The 15,116-nt window shown below is 26.0% G+C and overlaps 1 protein-coding gene across 2 annotated transcripts; it reads right to left on the bottom strand.

Moving 5' to 3' along the window:
• Window positions 1-22: 22 nt before the first annotated feature.
• LOC113561179 lies at window positions 23-14,581 on the bottom strand. 2 transcript variants are annotated; one of them, XM_026967451.1, is made up of 7 exons: window positions 14,252-14,581; window positions 14,049-14,178; window positions 6,722-6,800; window positions 4,169-4,262; window positions 2,170-2,303; window positions 512-644; window positions 23-435 (listed from the first exon to the last, which is right to left on the bottom strand). In XM_026967451.1, exons 3-7 carry the CDS (start codon window positions 6,794-6,796, stop codon window positions 83-85), a joined length of 789 nt encoding a protein of 262 aa, XP_026823252.1. In that variant the 5' UTR covers window positions 6,797-6,800; window positions 14,049-14,178; window positions 14,252-14,581; the 3' UTR covers window positions 23-82. The 2 variants fall into 2 exon arrangements, with proteins under 2 accessions (XP_026823252.1, XP_026823253.1); XM_026967452.1 differs by lacking the exons at window positions 14,049-14,178; window positions 14,252-14,581 and having other exon boundaries at window positions 6,722-7,009.
• Window positions 14,582-15,116: the final 535 nt, after the last annotated feature.

Here is a 15,116-nt window from a genome sequence, read left to right on the forward strand (position 1 = left end):
ACAAGATAATCAGAAACGTATATATCATAATAAAAAAGTTTTAATTGTATAAGATAATGGATTGAATAATTTTAATATATAGTTATTGTTTTGCTGAAGAGCCTTCTTGTGTATTATAACTTGGCGAATATGGTGGAGGGTTACAATACTCCTGAAGGGTTTGTTGACTTGGCACAGGCATAGCCACATGAGATTGAGATGGAGTTTGCTGTTGTGGCTGATACTGGTATGTTTGCTGAGGATAAGGAGTTTGTGAAATAGGCTGATGCACTTGTTGAATAACGTAAGGTCCAGCTTGCACAGGATAGACCGGAGTCTGCAATGTCTGACTGGTTATGGTCACGTATGGAGTGGCATGCAATGTAGGTGGAGTTATAGCATTAAGTTCGTCATCATAAAAACATTTCACCACATAAATCTGGTATACTACAACAACTAATAACAAATAACAATTTTAATAATCATTAATAAGTTAATCTTAATATTATTTAAATAGACATTTGATACATACTGCTTACAGGAATTCCAATAGGAATTATATCTGGTGATGCGTTTTTGATTGTAGTAAAACCAATAAAGAGAGCAAAGAATACAAAAAATATTAAGTTAATCACCAACCACTGATTGATACTTTGAGCGTTACGCTGAAAAATAAATATACAATTGAACATAAATATTTATTTTATTTTAAATATTGTTTATTCTTTATTTAGTTAAAAACTGTACTCAGTAGTCAACTTGTGAGTAGGGGCTGACAAACAAATGTTGCTTGACTGTTACCCAACAAATATATAGTTGCCGCCGAGTATGATTTTTAACTTAAATAAAGTATGACTTAATAATAAAATAAAACTGTTATAACAAACATTAACAACATCATATAATATTAACTTTTATAATAATTATACTTTATAATTCATAATACATATTACTACACAAATATTATCATAGTAAACGTAGATGTTTTTTTATTATTTTAAATTGTTAAGGAGTGTTACTAATGTTACTATTGAAATACGTTCTATAAAAATATTATATTTCAATAATAACACTATTTTCGTATAGTTAGTAAATACTAATTAACATTTTAACTGTGAAAGCATCCATAATATTAATTAACAATATTTTTATTGATAATATATTTTAAAATTTGAGTAGAGACACATCATTCATTGGTTTAATAGATTTAGGTTTATTAAAAATAAGTTTTTCCTAACCATTTTTAGGACATTAAAAAAGCTGTTTCATGGCAATAATTTCTAATCTTAATAAATATTGAACAGTAGATATTAAAATCCCTAGTAATTTAAGCAAGCACAATTAATGGCAAAAATCAAACTAACTTCTCAATAATTATTGTACAAATTAATCAGTATTCTGATTCACTTGTTTAATTTTTTATATTTGTAAGTGGTTTTTATTTATTTCATTTCTATATTGTCAGATGGTATCAATTGTGTAGACCAACGAGGTCGGTTTTTTTTTTTTTTTTGATAGTAAGGTGTAAGATTATTAATATTTTAATTTTGTATGACAGTCATATTTGACAAAAAGCAGATAAAAACATTGTAGAAAGTAGATTGTACACAGCATAGTATTATTTATTAAATTATATAAGAAATACTGGATTAACATCAACAAAGATAACAAGCACTATATTGTTCTCATTGTGAAGTGTCATTTTTTTTTTTATAAATTATAAATTTATTACATAAATATGCTTAAAGCTCGCCAGTTGGTAACCTTTCCGAGATAATTTATATGTAAAAATAGATGTAAGATGGGGAACAATATTTGTGTTACACACACACACACACACACACACACACACTGATCAAAAATATCTACTGAGTTGTATTTGTAGTTTTGTGTATCTTGGTTTAGTTGTTTATAAAATAAATGTAAAATATCACAGTAATCTATAATCTAAAGTTTCAAAATAGAATAGTTATGATATATTATGAAGTTAATAGATTAATATAATAATATATTTTGTAGATGCTATATTAAACCTAACATTTTTTAGTATAATAGCATATTGTGCTAGGTATCTTTCTATAACTCAAGGTATATTTTTTATACATAATATAGAGAAAAGAAATTAAATTTAAAATGCCTTGATTGTAAATAGTTATGTTACACTTAAATAGAAATATTTCAAGAACTTACTATAAAAGTTGCTTTCTTCAGATTCAAGTTAACATAAAAAAATAAGAAAATAATAAATAATTGACTAAATATGTTGAAATCTTTTTCCAATTGTTGAAGACGGTGGTCACTAGAGAGGGACGGCGGTGCATCATCTATAATACAATAAAGAGAATAATTTAAGTTGTATGTAACTAATTATATGCATATACTATAATTATTTTGTTTTTAATTAAGTGTTATTTAAATTTAAACCATTATCTTGGATCATGATTTACTATTAACATTGATTTAACAATGATCTGTATATTTATTTTTAAATGTCTGAAAATCTTTTATTTAAAAAAAAAAATGCTCTGATCATCAACTTTAAGACATTAAATTAAGATTTAGTATGGCATAAAAAGTTAAAGTAAAATTTTCTCATTGCTTTTTTAAAAAAATAGTAAATTTTATTATTACTACTAAAATTATTGTCTTGCCGCTAAGAATTCTTTTGCATTTTGTACAATGATTTATCACTAAATTAAAATTTAATACATCCATTACAGAGACCTACTCAATGACAAATTATACTTGGCACTTGTCGCCTTATGTACAACAGCAAAGTGGTTATATTTACTTGATGGCTTTTTTTGTTTTTATAAAATTCAGAATTTATAACAACAAAATAAAGCATATTTATATTGATTTCTTAAAATATTATTGATTTAATAAGATAATATTCATCCATATAAAGAACAGAAACATTATAAAAATATTTGACATACACTTAAAAGTATTTAAATTCATAATTTAGTAACAGTTTATTTGTTTGTTTATATTATAACTATTTCAAATATTGAAAAAAATAAAAACATGATTAAAACAGACATAATTTTACTATTAGACTATTTTTTGTTATAAAATACTTCAAGGTTGTTAAGTTGTACCTAAAAATGTAACTAATATTTATTGAAATTTTCAATGTAATGTAAGATTTTTAAATAAATATAATATATAGTCTATATGCAGAATATATTGAGATTAAATAGTGTTGATACAACAGTTGAAAGGGAGGAAAGTGTATGATAAAAAATTAGGAACTAAGTAAATTTAAAAGTACATATACTGAATTTATACTTATATTAATAGAAATTAATGTAATATTTTAATAATAAATTAATAGAAACTGTTTTTAAAATTTAATATTTTGTTTTTTGCATTATATTATTTCTAATAATTGTAATACATAATAAATAATAAATTGTATTATGGTAATATTAAGTATTTTTAATTATTATGTATAATTAATTTAATAATTATTTAGTTGCCAACATGAAAATTATAAAGCTTGAACAAACATTGCAATCAGGGGTGTTACCATAGGGTATACTACATATATGCCATATACTCTCAAGATTTTTTTTCAATATTATGGGTATACTGCCTATACTCTCAATTTCAATTTTTTTTCCATATTAATGACACGCTCTTTACCGGCTTAACTCTTATAGACCATAAGAAAAATATTCTTATTGTATTAAATGCTTATATTTGCTGATATAGTATACTCTCAAAAAAATAAATGGGAACACCACTGATTGCAATCACATTAAAAATTCTTCACATGTATGAATGTTATAAATTAAGCTATAAACAAAACGATAAAAACAAAATATATTATATAGAGATTGATTAAAATGAAATTTGAGGGGTATAATTTCTGTCTAAAAAAAACATATCTTATTATTATAATAATACCTAACATTTTAATGGTAAATATGCTGTGACATGTACATTTTTAAATGGTGATATATCCATAATTATTTCTTGCTTTAAAATTATTAAAACATCGAAAAAAATGTATGTAAAAACTAAAACATAGATAATGTTCTAACTTTTAAGTTTGATCAATTTCGATACATTAATAATTTATGTTTGTAGGATTGAGACAACACAATGGAGGTTAATATACTTGGAATTTACCATTAAAATATTAGATATTTTGGTTGAAAATAAACTAATAATGCACACTTACCATACAGGGAGTTCTGTTTTAGTTTGAATGAATACGAATATGGTGTAATGCTTAGCGTAGAAATAGCTCGTATCGTGAGTATTATACAAATTAACTAAACAAACAAAAACACACACACATTAGTCATAGACAAGCTTTATACAAAGGTATATACCTATTTGTATACCTAGCTAATGCGATATGTATATAATTATATAAATGATTAGAATAAATGGCGTTACAAAATAAAATGAGTTGTTTTACCGTAGATTTATACTTGTTTAAATATTAGCTAAACTCGACACATGATATAATTTTTATAATATTGTAGTATACGATAAAAAAAACACTTGGAGAAACTGTTAATTCGCTTTAATGCTATTAAAATACACGATTCAATCGATTTTTTTTAAGTATAATTAAAGCAATTACTTAGTACCTATATACAACAACTATAAAGCTTGTAAGATAACACAGTGTCACAGTATAATGATGACCAAAGACGTATTATTAATATTATGACACAATAATTATAATATATAATCATAATACCGCTTGAAATACATTTTGGATAACGATTTCATCTCTTAAATTCGGAATTTTATAATGATAATTAGTGATTTCTCAAAAACGTTTTATTTATTACATAAAACATGAAAGAGATTATAATTGTATTAATTTAAATAAAATAAATACATTTCTGGTTAAAACATAAGGTACAAGTAATATATTAAAAATACATATTTTGTATGGTTGGTATTTATTTAATAGTCAAATGCTAATTAGTGTATTCATTTGTCATCGTTGTTCGAAAAATATTATTTTAACGTTAAAGAACATATCATGTAATTTAATATTAACGTCTTCAATTTAATATTATACTATTAATCCAAACACAATATAGGTATGGTTGTTAAATTATTTTATTTTTCATTTAAAGTAAACACGATTAATTTGAATTTAGTAACGCCGATCTTTAACGATTATGCGACTGAAACACTTTTCGAGGTCAGCAGACATTATCGTATGACAAAAGGGTTTTTGAACAGTCCAAAACGGTAGAATAATATAATATTTTAAAAAACGCTAAATAAAGACAAATTGACAGGTACAACTTTGTACTGGTGTACGGTTAAATCGTAATAGTCGTAATACTGAGAACATATTAAAACATTTGATACTTTGGGGGTAAACTCTCCGATGTTATTTAAGAATGGCCCATTTTACTAATTATATAAATTCGATGAAATCATAGATAACTATATAAATTATATTATTATAGTATCAATTAAGTAGGTAAGTACATACTACACTTGACATATTGTGAGAGTACAATAATTAAGGAAAACGAATTTTGTATCAAAAGTACACATATAGCATTCGATAAATATATAAATATATATGTATATATATATACAAGTGGCATACACGGTACACGCGACTTGTGACATACCTAATTATACGTTGTTCACGTGCGTGGTATTTAATATCGAGTGGTGCAGTGTAATATTAAACCGGACCTATCTAATGATTAAGTAGAGAACTAATGAATAAACATTTTTTTCTATAGTGTATGTGTAATAAGACGAGCCTATCTGAATATTGAATTGCTTATTCGGATGTTTTAATAACAAAAATTATTTGATTTGATAATATGAAAAAAGACAAGAGTGCTGCAAAAAATAAAACAGTAGGTATTAGAATGGTTATGTTATAGAATGGACTAAGAAGTGTGTAACAATAGACTGACGATAAATGTACACATTGTATACTTAATTGGTACATCGTTCACAATGTATTTGTATATTTGAATACACTTTGGATGCACATGATTGTTCACGAACGACAACTCTGTTGATTTAAGCAGAGTAGGTAATGAAAATTATCTGACAAATTATAGTTTCATTCATAAAAGCAAAAAAGTTTGAACGATAAGTACAATATTGTAACTGTAGACTCGTTATTATAAAAAGTTTTACGTGTTAGGTACTGAATACTAGTAAAAAATGGATCAACGCGGGAGGTGTCTAAATTTAATTTGTAGCCGAACACTAAACGAAATACTTTTAATCGTTGTGCACAACTTAAATATAACGTTGTGTGGTGAACACTAGTATTTTCATTCGAATAGTTGGGCGGCAACCATGATGTAAATTGGCATAGTTAGGATAAATTTAAAATGAAAAAAATCATTGACTGCAACTACCTGTCAGCTTTTAAATATCCCAAAAATCATCCATCTTCAAAACCGGTTGCTTTTATACTCAGTTATTTATTCACAGGACTATATATTATGTCCTTTTACCAAGATTAATATCATTCAACCGGTATTTTAATATTTTTACAAAACATATGCACTTCAATTAATTTAAAATGATGAATCGAATTTTATAAGGATTAACTAACTAGATGACTAATGATGGACGTTGAGACTACTACACTTCATGTTAGAAAAATGTATCTCCGATCTCGGATTTTGAAAAAAATGTTTCTGATACGAAAGTGGTAGGTATATGGTTTTAATAAGAAGTAACTACGCGAATAATATAGTAAATAATATTTTTTGTTACTCACCATATCAAAAATTGATATCACCCACGCGCCCTTGCGCACGTTCGAACAGCCGAAACAGCATCTTGAGTCCGCCATTGGTCTGAAACAACAACAGCGTAACGATGATTGACGGGAGTGTAGGTACAATTATTATTTATTATTGTTGTTGGGTTTTTTTTTTCCTATACGGCCATACAACAATATTTAAATATATAAAAAATATTTAATTTTATTATTATATAATATCACAGTAATACAGTAACGACAACGACGGTGTAGACGAGGCGGTGGACCGTACTCGAATGAAACCGTCGCACGCGGTACTTTGCTGCACGCGGGGCTACGCTGTTAGCGGACAGCGGTGCGACGCGGCCGTCGTCGTAACACGTCTTTGCACGGACGTGTATCGTCTACCGGCTTATCAGTGACGGTGTTTAAGCGCCCAGTCGTATTAATGTATTAAAAATGTGGTCCTCGGAGTTTAGATCCAAAAATACTTTTATAGGCCATCTGTTATTATTTATTATAGATTATCATACAAATGTCTTATTTATTAAAAATATTAACAATTTTAATAAGACATTATATTTTATCATATTATTCTGTTAGCTAATATTTTCATCCAGCTATCAATTTGCATAAAGCTGCTATTAGCGTTATCACAGAATAAATGTAATTATCTACATTTAATTTATTCTTTGTAATTTTACAATATCAATTAATATTAATGTTGCAAGTTGTTATGTGTGTTTTATTTATTTATTACTAAACATATTACTCACAAATAGTATAATATTATCTTCCCAGTAACCCAGTTCCCTTATTAGTTATTATGTACAACACAACATGCGTTGTATTATATATATGTGCTAACTTCTAGAGTAAATCTGTAAAATATACCTGAATATGAAACCTATTGAATAAAAATTAACATAATATTACTTATTAAATAATGCATTATCATAAATATAAAAATATTTTTACATCCCAATAAAAATAGGTACCCAGGCTAAAATTGTTTGGATAAATTGCCTCAAGAAAGAATTTTTATAATGTCACTTGATTGTATTAATAAGAATTAAATAGTTGATCGTTTAAATATTATAGTGTCCATGTAGCAATTTTTCAAACCACGCGCATAAACAAATCATACTGTTAATATTACATACATTATTTTATGCACATAATATAGTGTAGAGTATCAGTTCGGACCAGTTTGGGAACCATTATATCGACACAAAGCAATCGTCATGTACGTATAGTACGTACAGAAAATGCTTAAACGCAAACACACGGTCGTATTTTTATTAAGGTATGCCAGACGACCGTCCTTACAGCAATCAGTATATAAGTAGGTATATTATATTGTTCCAGTCGGCGCCACCGAGACCGTTGTATTATGTGTTATTTATAATATAAATAAAAATCACATTAATAATCTAGAATTTTAACCCAGAAAAAGAAATATACTCTCGTACGCAGTTGGTTAGAGACTAGGAGGTTTTTCGATAAACGTAGTAGTTTTCAAAACTAAACTCTCCTGTTAGACGAACATGTCTTCAAAAATGTTAAATCAGTGATTTGCAGGTGGTGTATTTTATGGGCGTTAAAGTGCAAACAATGGTCAATGCTTTCCTTATATTTTTTTCTTTTCTTGTCAAAACTACGTAATAGTTAAATCGTTTAAAAAAAAAATGTATAGCAACATTGGTTTTATTAAAAACTTTATTACATCGATAATAAATTTTAGTATTTTACATGTATAATATAATATTATAATCTTTGTTATTCTTTGGCTCTTTGCGGGGGTAGACGCCACTTGTTGATAATGCATATATTATAAAGAATAATAATTGTGTTAGCAATACAATTATAATGATAATTAACTGTGATTTATACAATTTTTTATTATTAACACAAGTGATAAATAAGTTACCCGGTAATACTCAGAATAAAAGAGATATGACGTCCTCATATGTTGTCAAATACACATATAGATTTGTTTTTGTTAAATAATGGTAAATATTTGTTTTCATAGACGAATTATATTTTAATAAATAAGTGATTTCATCATGTCGTACTGTAGTTATAAAGAGAGGATTCATAAAATATAATAGTGTAATTCCAACATTAGAGGAAATTCGATGGCTAATGTGCTACTGGAATAAATGGAATGAAATGCAGACCTAAGATAAGCCAAATACTCGAATGTGTCGGTATAGTTGCGGTTAACTGGTTAACAAAATGAAAATTAATAGCCCTATCACACGCAAAAAACCACTATTTGTATAACTACAAATGATTTGGAAGTTCGAAAAATAAATTAAGCTATACCTATTTCATAGCGCTTTGCATATAATGAAAGAAAAAACACTCAAGTTACCAGCTACACGTTTACAATAAGAGATGACATATTGACATACAACATGCGAGTACTTAAAAAAAATATCCGGAAACGTCTGAAACAATATATTCTTTATTATGCATTTATGCCTATGTCAAATGTTTTTCCGATGTCGGTTGAAGCATTGAAAAATGCCTATTTCTGTCACACTAAAATATGCTTCTTACTGCGTCGAAAAAATCAAGATCCAAATCAGAATATTATATACACGAACATAATATAATAATATATTGATATGTTTTGTTAATAATGTATCAAATACAATTAGTTGAGAGGTGGGTTACTCTCATGCCGTTCTATATAATGAAACAGATTGACGAATCTAAATACCGAGATTGACAAGTGCAGTATATCCTTATTATCAATAAATTCGGTTTCGGTGGAGGCAGAGACGTGACAAGAAATATTGTATGCAGATTGCGAGGTAGACAATTAGAGACAGGAGACAAAATTAAGTTCTTGAACTGCAGTTGAAATGGCTCACTTCTCGCCATTGTCCATTGCCATAAAAATATATATAATATATATTTATTATAATATTATTAAAATACTAATGATTTCATATGTTTGGTAAAACGTGATTTTCGTTTTTAATATTATTTATTTATATTTGAATACCATTCTTGGAATATGGGATACAATGTCATAACTGCGTCAGACACGTAGTAAAACAATCGATTGACGGATTGAAAGGAACAATCTCAATGCGATAACAATATAACATTAAATGCCATCGTAAAGATTTAAGTGTATCCGTGTTTGCTTAACCAAACGTTCGCTATCGATAAACGAATAATTCATATGACACCAATATACTAATACCATATTATATTATTATAACAACCATTGAGTCATATATTACGAGACAAGAATAATACAAGAGATAAATTAGTAAAACATTATTATTAAAAGTAGATTAACATTAGCGAGTCCCAGGACAAGTGTGAACAACAGTGTCCAACAACATATATTTTTTTAAGTGGTTCGAGTTTTCATTACCGTCCGTACTTCGTATGATCACTCGAAATCGTCATGGCTTAAGACTTGAATATTAAATCGTTAAATTGTTTCTCAAGTATTTATATATTCTCAATAATACTGCATTTTTAAGTAAATTACATTGTTCATATTAAAGTTTATATTTTGTAACGACAGTTATTGGAAAATCTGCTATATAAGGTTGTTAGCACAAGAAATTTGTATACTTAATGTACAATGTAAATTATATATAATTCGTGTACTATACATTGTGAATTCAGTGCTTGAATTTGGGGAGGGGAGCGTGGGAGACATACCTCATATTTTTTAAACATGCAGTGATGTAGAGAGTACATATTTAACAAGGGCATATTCATGCCCTTCTAATTATTAATTATTATATCCTGACCAATAAGACATTACAATTGTGTAATAAATAACACGACTATAATAAATTGTTGTGATCAGAACTTTTAATTTCATATAAATATTTACATAATTAGGTATGTAATAATGAAATTATGGGCTTTATAATGCAATATATACTTATATGAAACTTGAAATAAAATAAAAAATAGGGATAGGATGTTGATGACTTTTCAAAATGTTTCCCTTTAATCCTATAATATAATGTTGATCAAACTAAAAATTCATTTTTTTATAACATTATTATATTACCTATAGGTATTTTTGGTAATTTTTGTTTTGTAGATTATTTTCATGTAAATTTTTACATTTTTAAAAATATTTGTATTATTATTTAAGCAATGACTGCACTTATCAAATATTATAATTATATTTTGTATAGTACATGAAATTCACTTAAATTACATACATGGTAACTCAAATCTTAATAGATTTTATTTTATTGACTACTTAAAATACACTTTACATCTATTTTATTATGTAATTATTTTAAAATTTAATTTTTTACACTTCTTTAAGTAGATTTTTTTCATCATTTTTAAGTAAATTTTTTTGGGGGAGTTTTTAGGCAATTGAGATTCTGTTTCTCTTAATAATAATAATATCAATAGCTATGATAAAATCACTAACACAGCAATACTATAATTATGTTTTGATTCAGATAAAAAAAAGAAGCTATAAGATTATTATTATTAATTATTTTTGTTAGTAAGAGCATAAACAATATGGTTTATATTTTATAGTAATAATAACATTATTAAGTGAGATACTATTGTTCTTATATAATTAATTGTTTCATAATAAAATATTAATTTTCTTTTGTGTTCATTAAATATTAATAAATTATTAAGATATTATTTTTAAATTAAAATGAAAATAATTAGAAAATATACTAATTTAAATAAATAAGAAATTTAATCTTACTCCTTTTTTTTCCTCTATTATTTTAAACCAACAAAGAAGGTTTTATTTAACATTTAATACTCTCAAAACCTTACACTTTAACTTTGTACTTAAATCATACATTTTCAATTAGTAAAATATTTAAATATCTATGCAAGTTGTTTAGAAAAAAATTCTTAAAACTGGAATGGGACAGACACATTTTTATGAATAGTTCGAATTAATTAACATTATTATCTTTCCTTAAACTTATCAAAACATTATTTATACAAAAACTTATAATGTTAATAGTTTTATTTTGTGATAAGGGGGGGGGGGGAGAAAGTAATGTTTTTGATGTCCCTAATAGTAAATTCTAAAATATACTTATGATCCTAAATCCTAATGATCTATTCAACTAGTTTTTTAGTTACCCCATACAAATGAGAGATATTATATTCTGAAATATAACATAAGTATAAAGTAATGAACAGTCTATTTTATTTTCCTACACAATACATTGTTTTAACAAGTTTATGTTTTCACTAATATCATTGTTTTGTTCAATACCATTAACTTTCATAAATTCAATATCCTATGTGATGTTATTTTTAAATCATAACAATTTTTTTTATTATTTTTTTTTTTTTTAGTTTATTGTTGACTCAAATGAAGCCAAACAAAAACAGTTACATATGTACAAACAAATTAATTTTTTTTTCATACTACTTACTCAATACTTAGTTTAAACATTAAAATACCTATGTTCAAAGTATTATTGCAAAAATACAGATTGAATTTTTTTTTTAATTTAAGGAAAAAATGTAAAGCCTAGATACTGTATGGATATGAAATAGCAAAATTAAGTACAGTAGAACTTCTCTAATCCATCACCTTCGGAACTGAGGGTGTGGTCACAACGCGAAAAAGGTCGGATTATCAGAATATACAGAACCCTAATAAAGGAAATATTAAACTAGCAATTAATTTTATATATCTACTATAAATTAGAAAATCTAAATGTATTTTTAAATTATTTATATCGATAATAATATGGTCGGATCAACTGGAGTGGCGGACCAGCCGAGGGATTCTACTGTAGTGAGCTATTGGATAGTATGATATTCATAAGTATACTCATTACTCACACTTCATACTTGTCTTAATGTATCAAAAGTATAAGATGCCTATAAAATGCTATTAATCATTTTAATACTGTATGTATATGTATTGTCTGATACACATTGATAGTTATATGTCAGAAAATAAAACAATCCAATAGTTAAGTTAATTGAGGTTAAACACTTAGGAGGATTTCAGCGCAATATTTGTTTTCTCTCTCAAACCCACACCAAACATAGATAATATGCTTTCAACTTAAAATCATTTTTTTATGAGTTTTGAGTAATCTTAAAGTAAAATCATTTATTACAAAAGTTATAGAGAATAATACTTTTGAGGGAATAACATATCAGTTTTATATTTTATAGTTATTTGATTTTGTATTCAATTTTTAAAATAAAAAAAATATTTAGATAAATCAATATGTCATTTCCTCAAAAATATTATTCTCTATCGTTTTTATAATGGGTAATTTTACTTTAAAATTACTCAAAAACTAAAATAAATGATTCTGTGTAAATGCGTTTTGTCTATATTGTGCAAAGGTCAAAGAGAGAGAGAGAGAGAGAAAACTAATAGTGTACTGACATCCTATTAAACTCAAACTAATAATTAAAATGTTAGATAGGTTTATAAAATTGATTTGATATATAAGGTTAACATGATTAATATAATTGTTAATATACCATAGACCTATGAACTAAGTTAATTAGAAAAGTGACTCTTCTACATTTAAAATTAATGTATAACTTACAAATGTAATACATTATTAAAATTAATAGTACAATGTATTTATTCACTTTAATATTATAGTTTGGAACTAAAAAGATAAAACATTATTGTATCTGTACCCATGGCTAAATACTAAAAGTACTCAATATCTTTCAAGATATATTTTTCTATACATAGATGTTTACCAGTTTACCTGTATATGTTATACTGGTTGCTATAGTAAATATCTAAAAATATTATTTAAAAACTAAATTTCCTAAATTTTTATAAATATAAATTGAACTTAATTTATTTATCATTAAAGTAGATATTTTAAGGTAGTTACCAGTTTAGCCAGTTTAGGGGCTATGTGTTTCCAGATTTTATTGAAATTAATTGAGACTTATGAAATTTGTCTATGATAAATAAATTTAATAGGAAAAATATACACTTATATATCATAAATGTAAGAGAAAATTCTTATTTTTTGTAATATATTTTACTATTTACCCATTTAGTAGGGTAGAGTATTAATTTCAATTTTTCTTAAAACGAAATGCAATTTAATTCACATAAACATTATCGATAAAGATCAGAGTTGATCGCTACATAATATGATTTTAGAAGATTATCAAATAATATTTAGAACTTTCATTTTATAGCCGTCTTGTTCACTAAACATTGGTTCAGAACCTTCTTCGCAAACAATATGTAGTATCAATAAAATTATAAAATGTATTAGCTTTTCTAACAAAAATTGTGTTTAATATTTTTTTTTACATTTTATTAAATAAATAATACCAGTATAAAATATTCCTTACTCACCAAGTAATTTTATATCACGGTTATAGCACTTAATTTGACAATTTGTACTTGGTATTCACGCAATACTCATAAGTAGAAGAAATATTCAGAGTTACTGAATTGTTGCTTAATAGTTTTTATGCTGCGCTTACTGAAAAATTAAAATTTTGAAGTTATTGTATTAATGGGTCAAAAAAGACCGATATACCAATGTATTAAGTTACCTGTACGATTAGACGAGATGATTCAAAACCAAACAGGCCACACTATTATAACATCTTAACAAACAGGATAATGAGAAATTAAGATTATGAATAACTAAGAACTAAGACGTCTAATTTTCGAAAACTACAATATTCGATACTAGGTGAGAAGACGCGTCCGATTGTCTATAATTAAACTTACAAGTTACATAAACGTTTATAGCTAACTTCTAAGTGCTAGTAAAGTAGTAAAAGTAGTAAAGTAATAGTAAGTAGAAGGTAATAGCCAGACGCCAGTAGCTAGTTGCTAAGGCTAGACTGTTGTGTTGTAATTTTGTGAATACTATAATAGTCCTAGGTCTGAAACTCAATGATGTTATCACACTATCACAGTATGATAGCGCATGACCCATGTTGCATTTCGAATTTGGACTTTAGACGATAACAATCAACAAGGTCCAGATTTTTTTTGATTTTTATTAAAGATATAAAGTCACAACATAGATTATTGGCCTAAACAAGGTATAATTAATCTTATTAAATAAAATATCGAGATCCGCTGGTATTAAATATTATTCAATATAGATACCAAAATATAAAAATCAAATCACTATAAAACAGGAACTATAAAAAATGTATTTGTCAAATATTACCAAAAAAGGTTCAAGTTTTTCAGTTTCATTTGAAATTATGGTAAATTTGGGTCTTATGGAGTAATTTAAAACAAAATTGTAAAAAATTAATAATTATCATAGTAGTCATCACTAAAAACTATTTATTAATTGTTTAATGTATATTTTATAGTTAAAAAAGAGTAAGATATTCTAGTTAAATGAAAAATAGTCGTCACCTTCTTTGAATTCTCCATTTGCCAGTATAGAATAGA

The sequence above is a fragment of the Rhopalosiphum maidis genome, chromosome 1 (assembly GCF_003676215.2).
Source record: "Rhopalosiphum maidis isolate BTI-1 chromosome 1, ASM367621v3, whole genome shotgun sequence".
NCBI lineage: Eukaryota > Metazoa > Arthropoda > Insecta > Hemiptera > Aphididae > Rhopalosiphum > Rhopalosiphum maidis.

What these genes read in the sequence shown, in the direction of transcription:
- LOC113561179 (XM_026967451.1), bottom strand. Translation starts at nt 6,796, where the DNA reads ATGGCGGACTCAAGATGCTGTTTCGGCTGTTCGAACGTGCGCAAGGGC. An exon ending in AAAACAGAACTCCCTGTATG is followed by an intron (nt 2,304 to 4,168) that starts GTAAGTGTGCAT and finishes ATTGTATTATAG; the next exon opens with ATGATGCACCGCCGTCCCTC. An exon ending in TGAAGAAAGCAACTTTTATA is followed by an intron (nt 645 to 2,169) that starts GTAAGTTCTTGA and finishes TTTATTTTTCAG; the next exon opens with CGTAACGCTCAAAGTATCAA.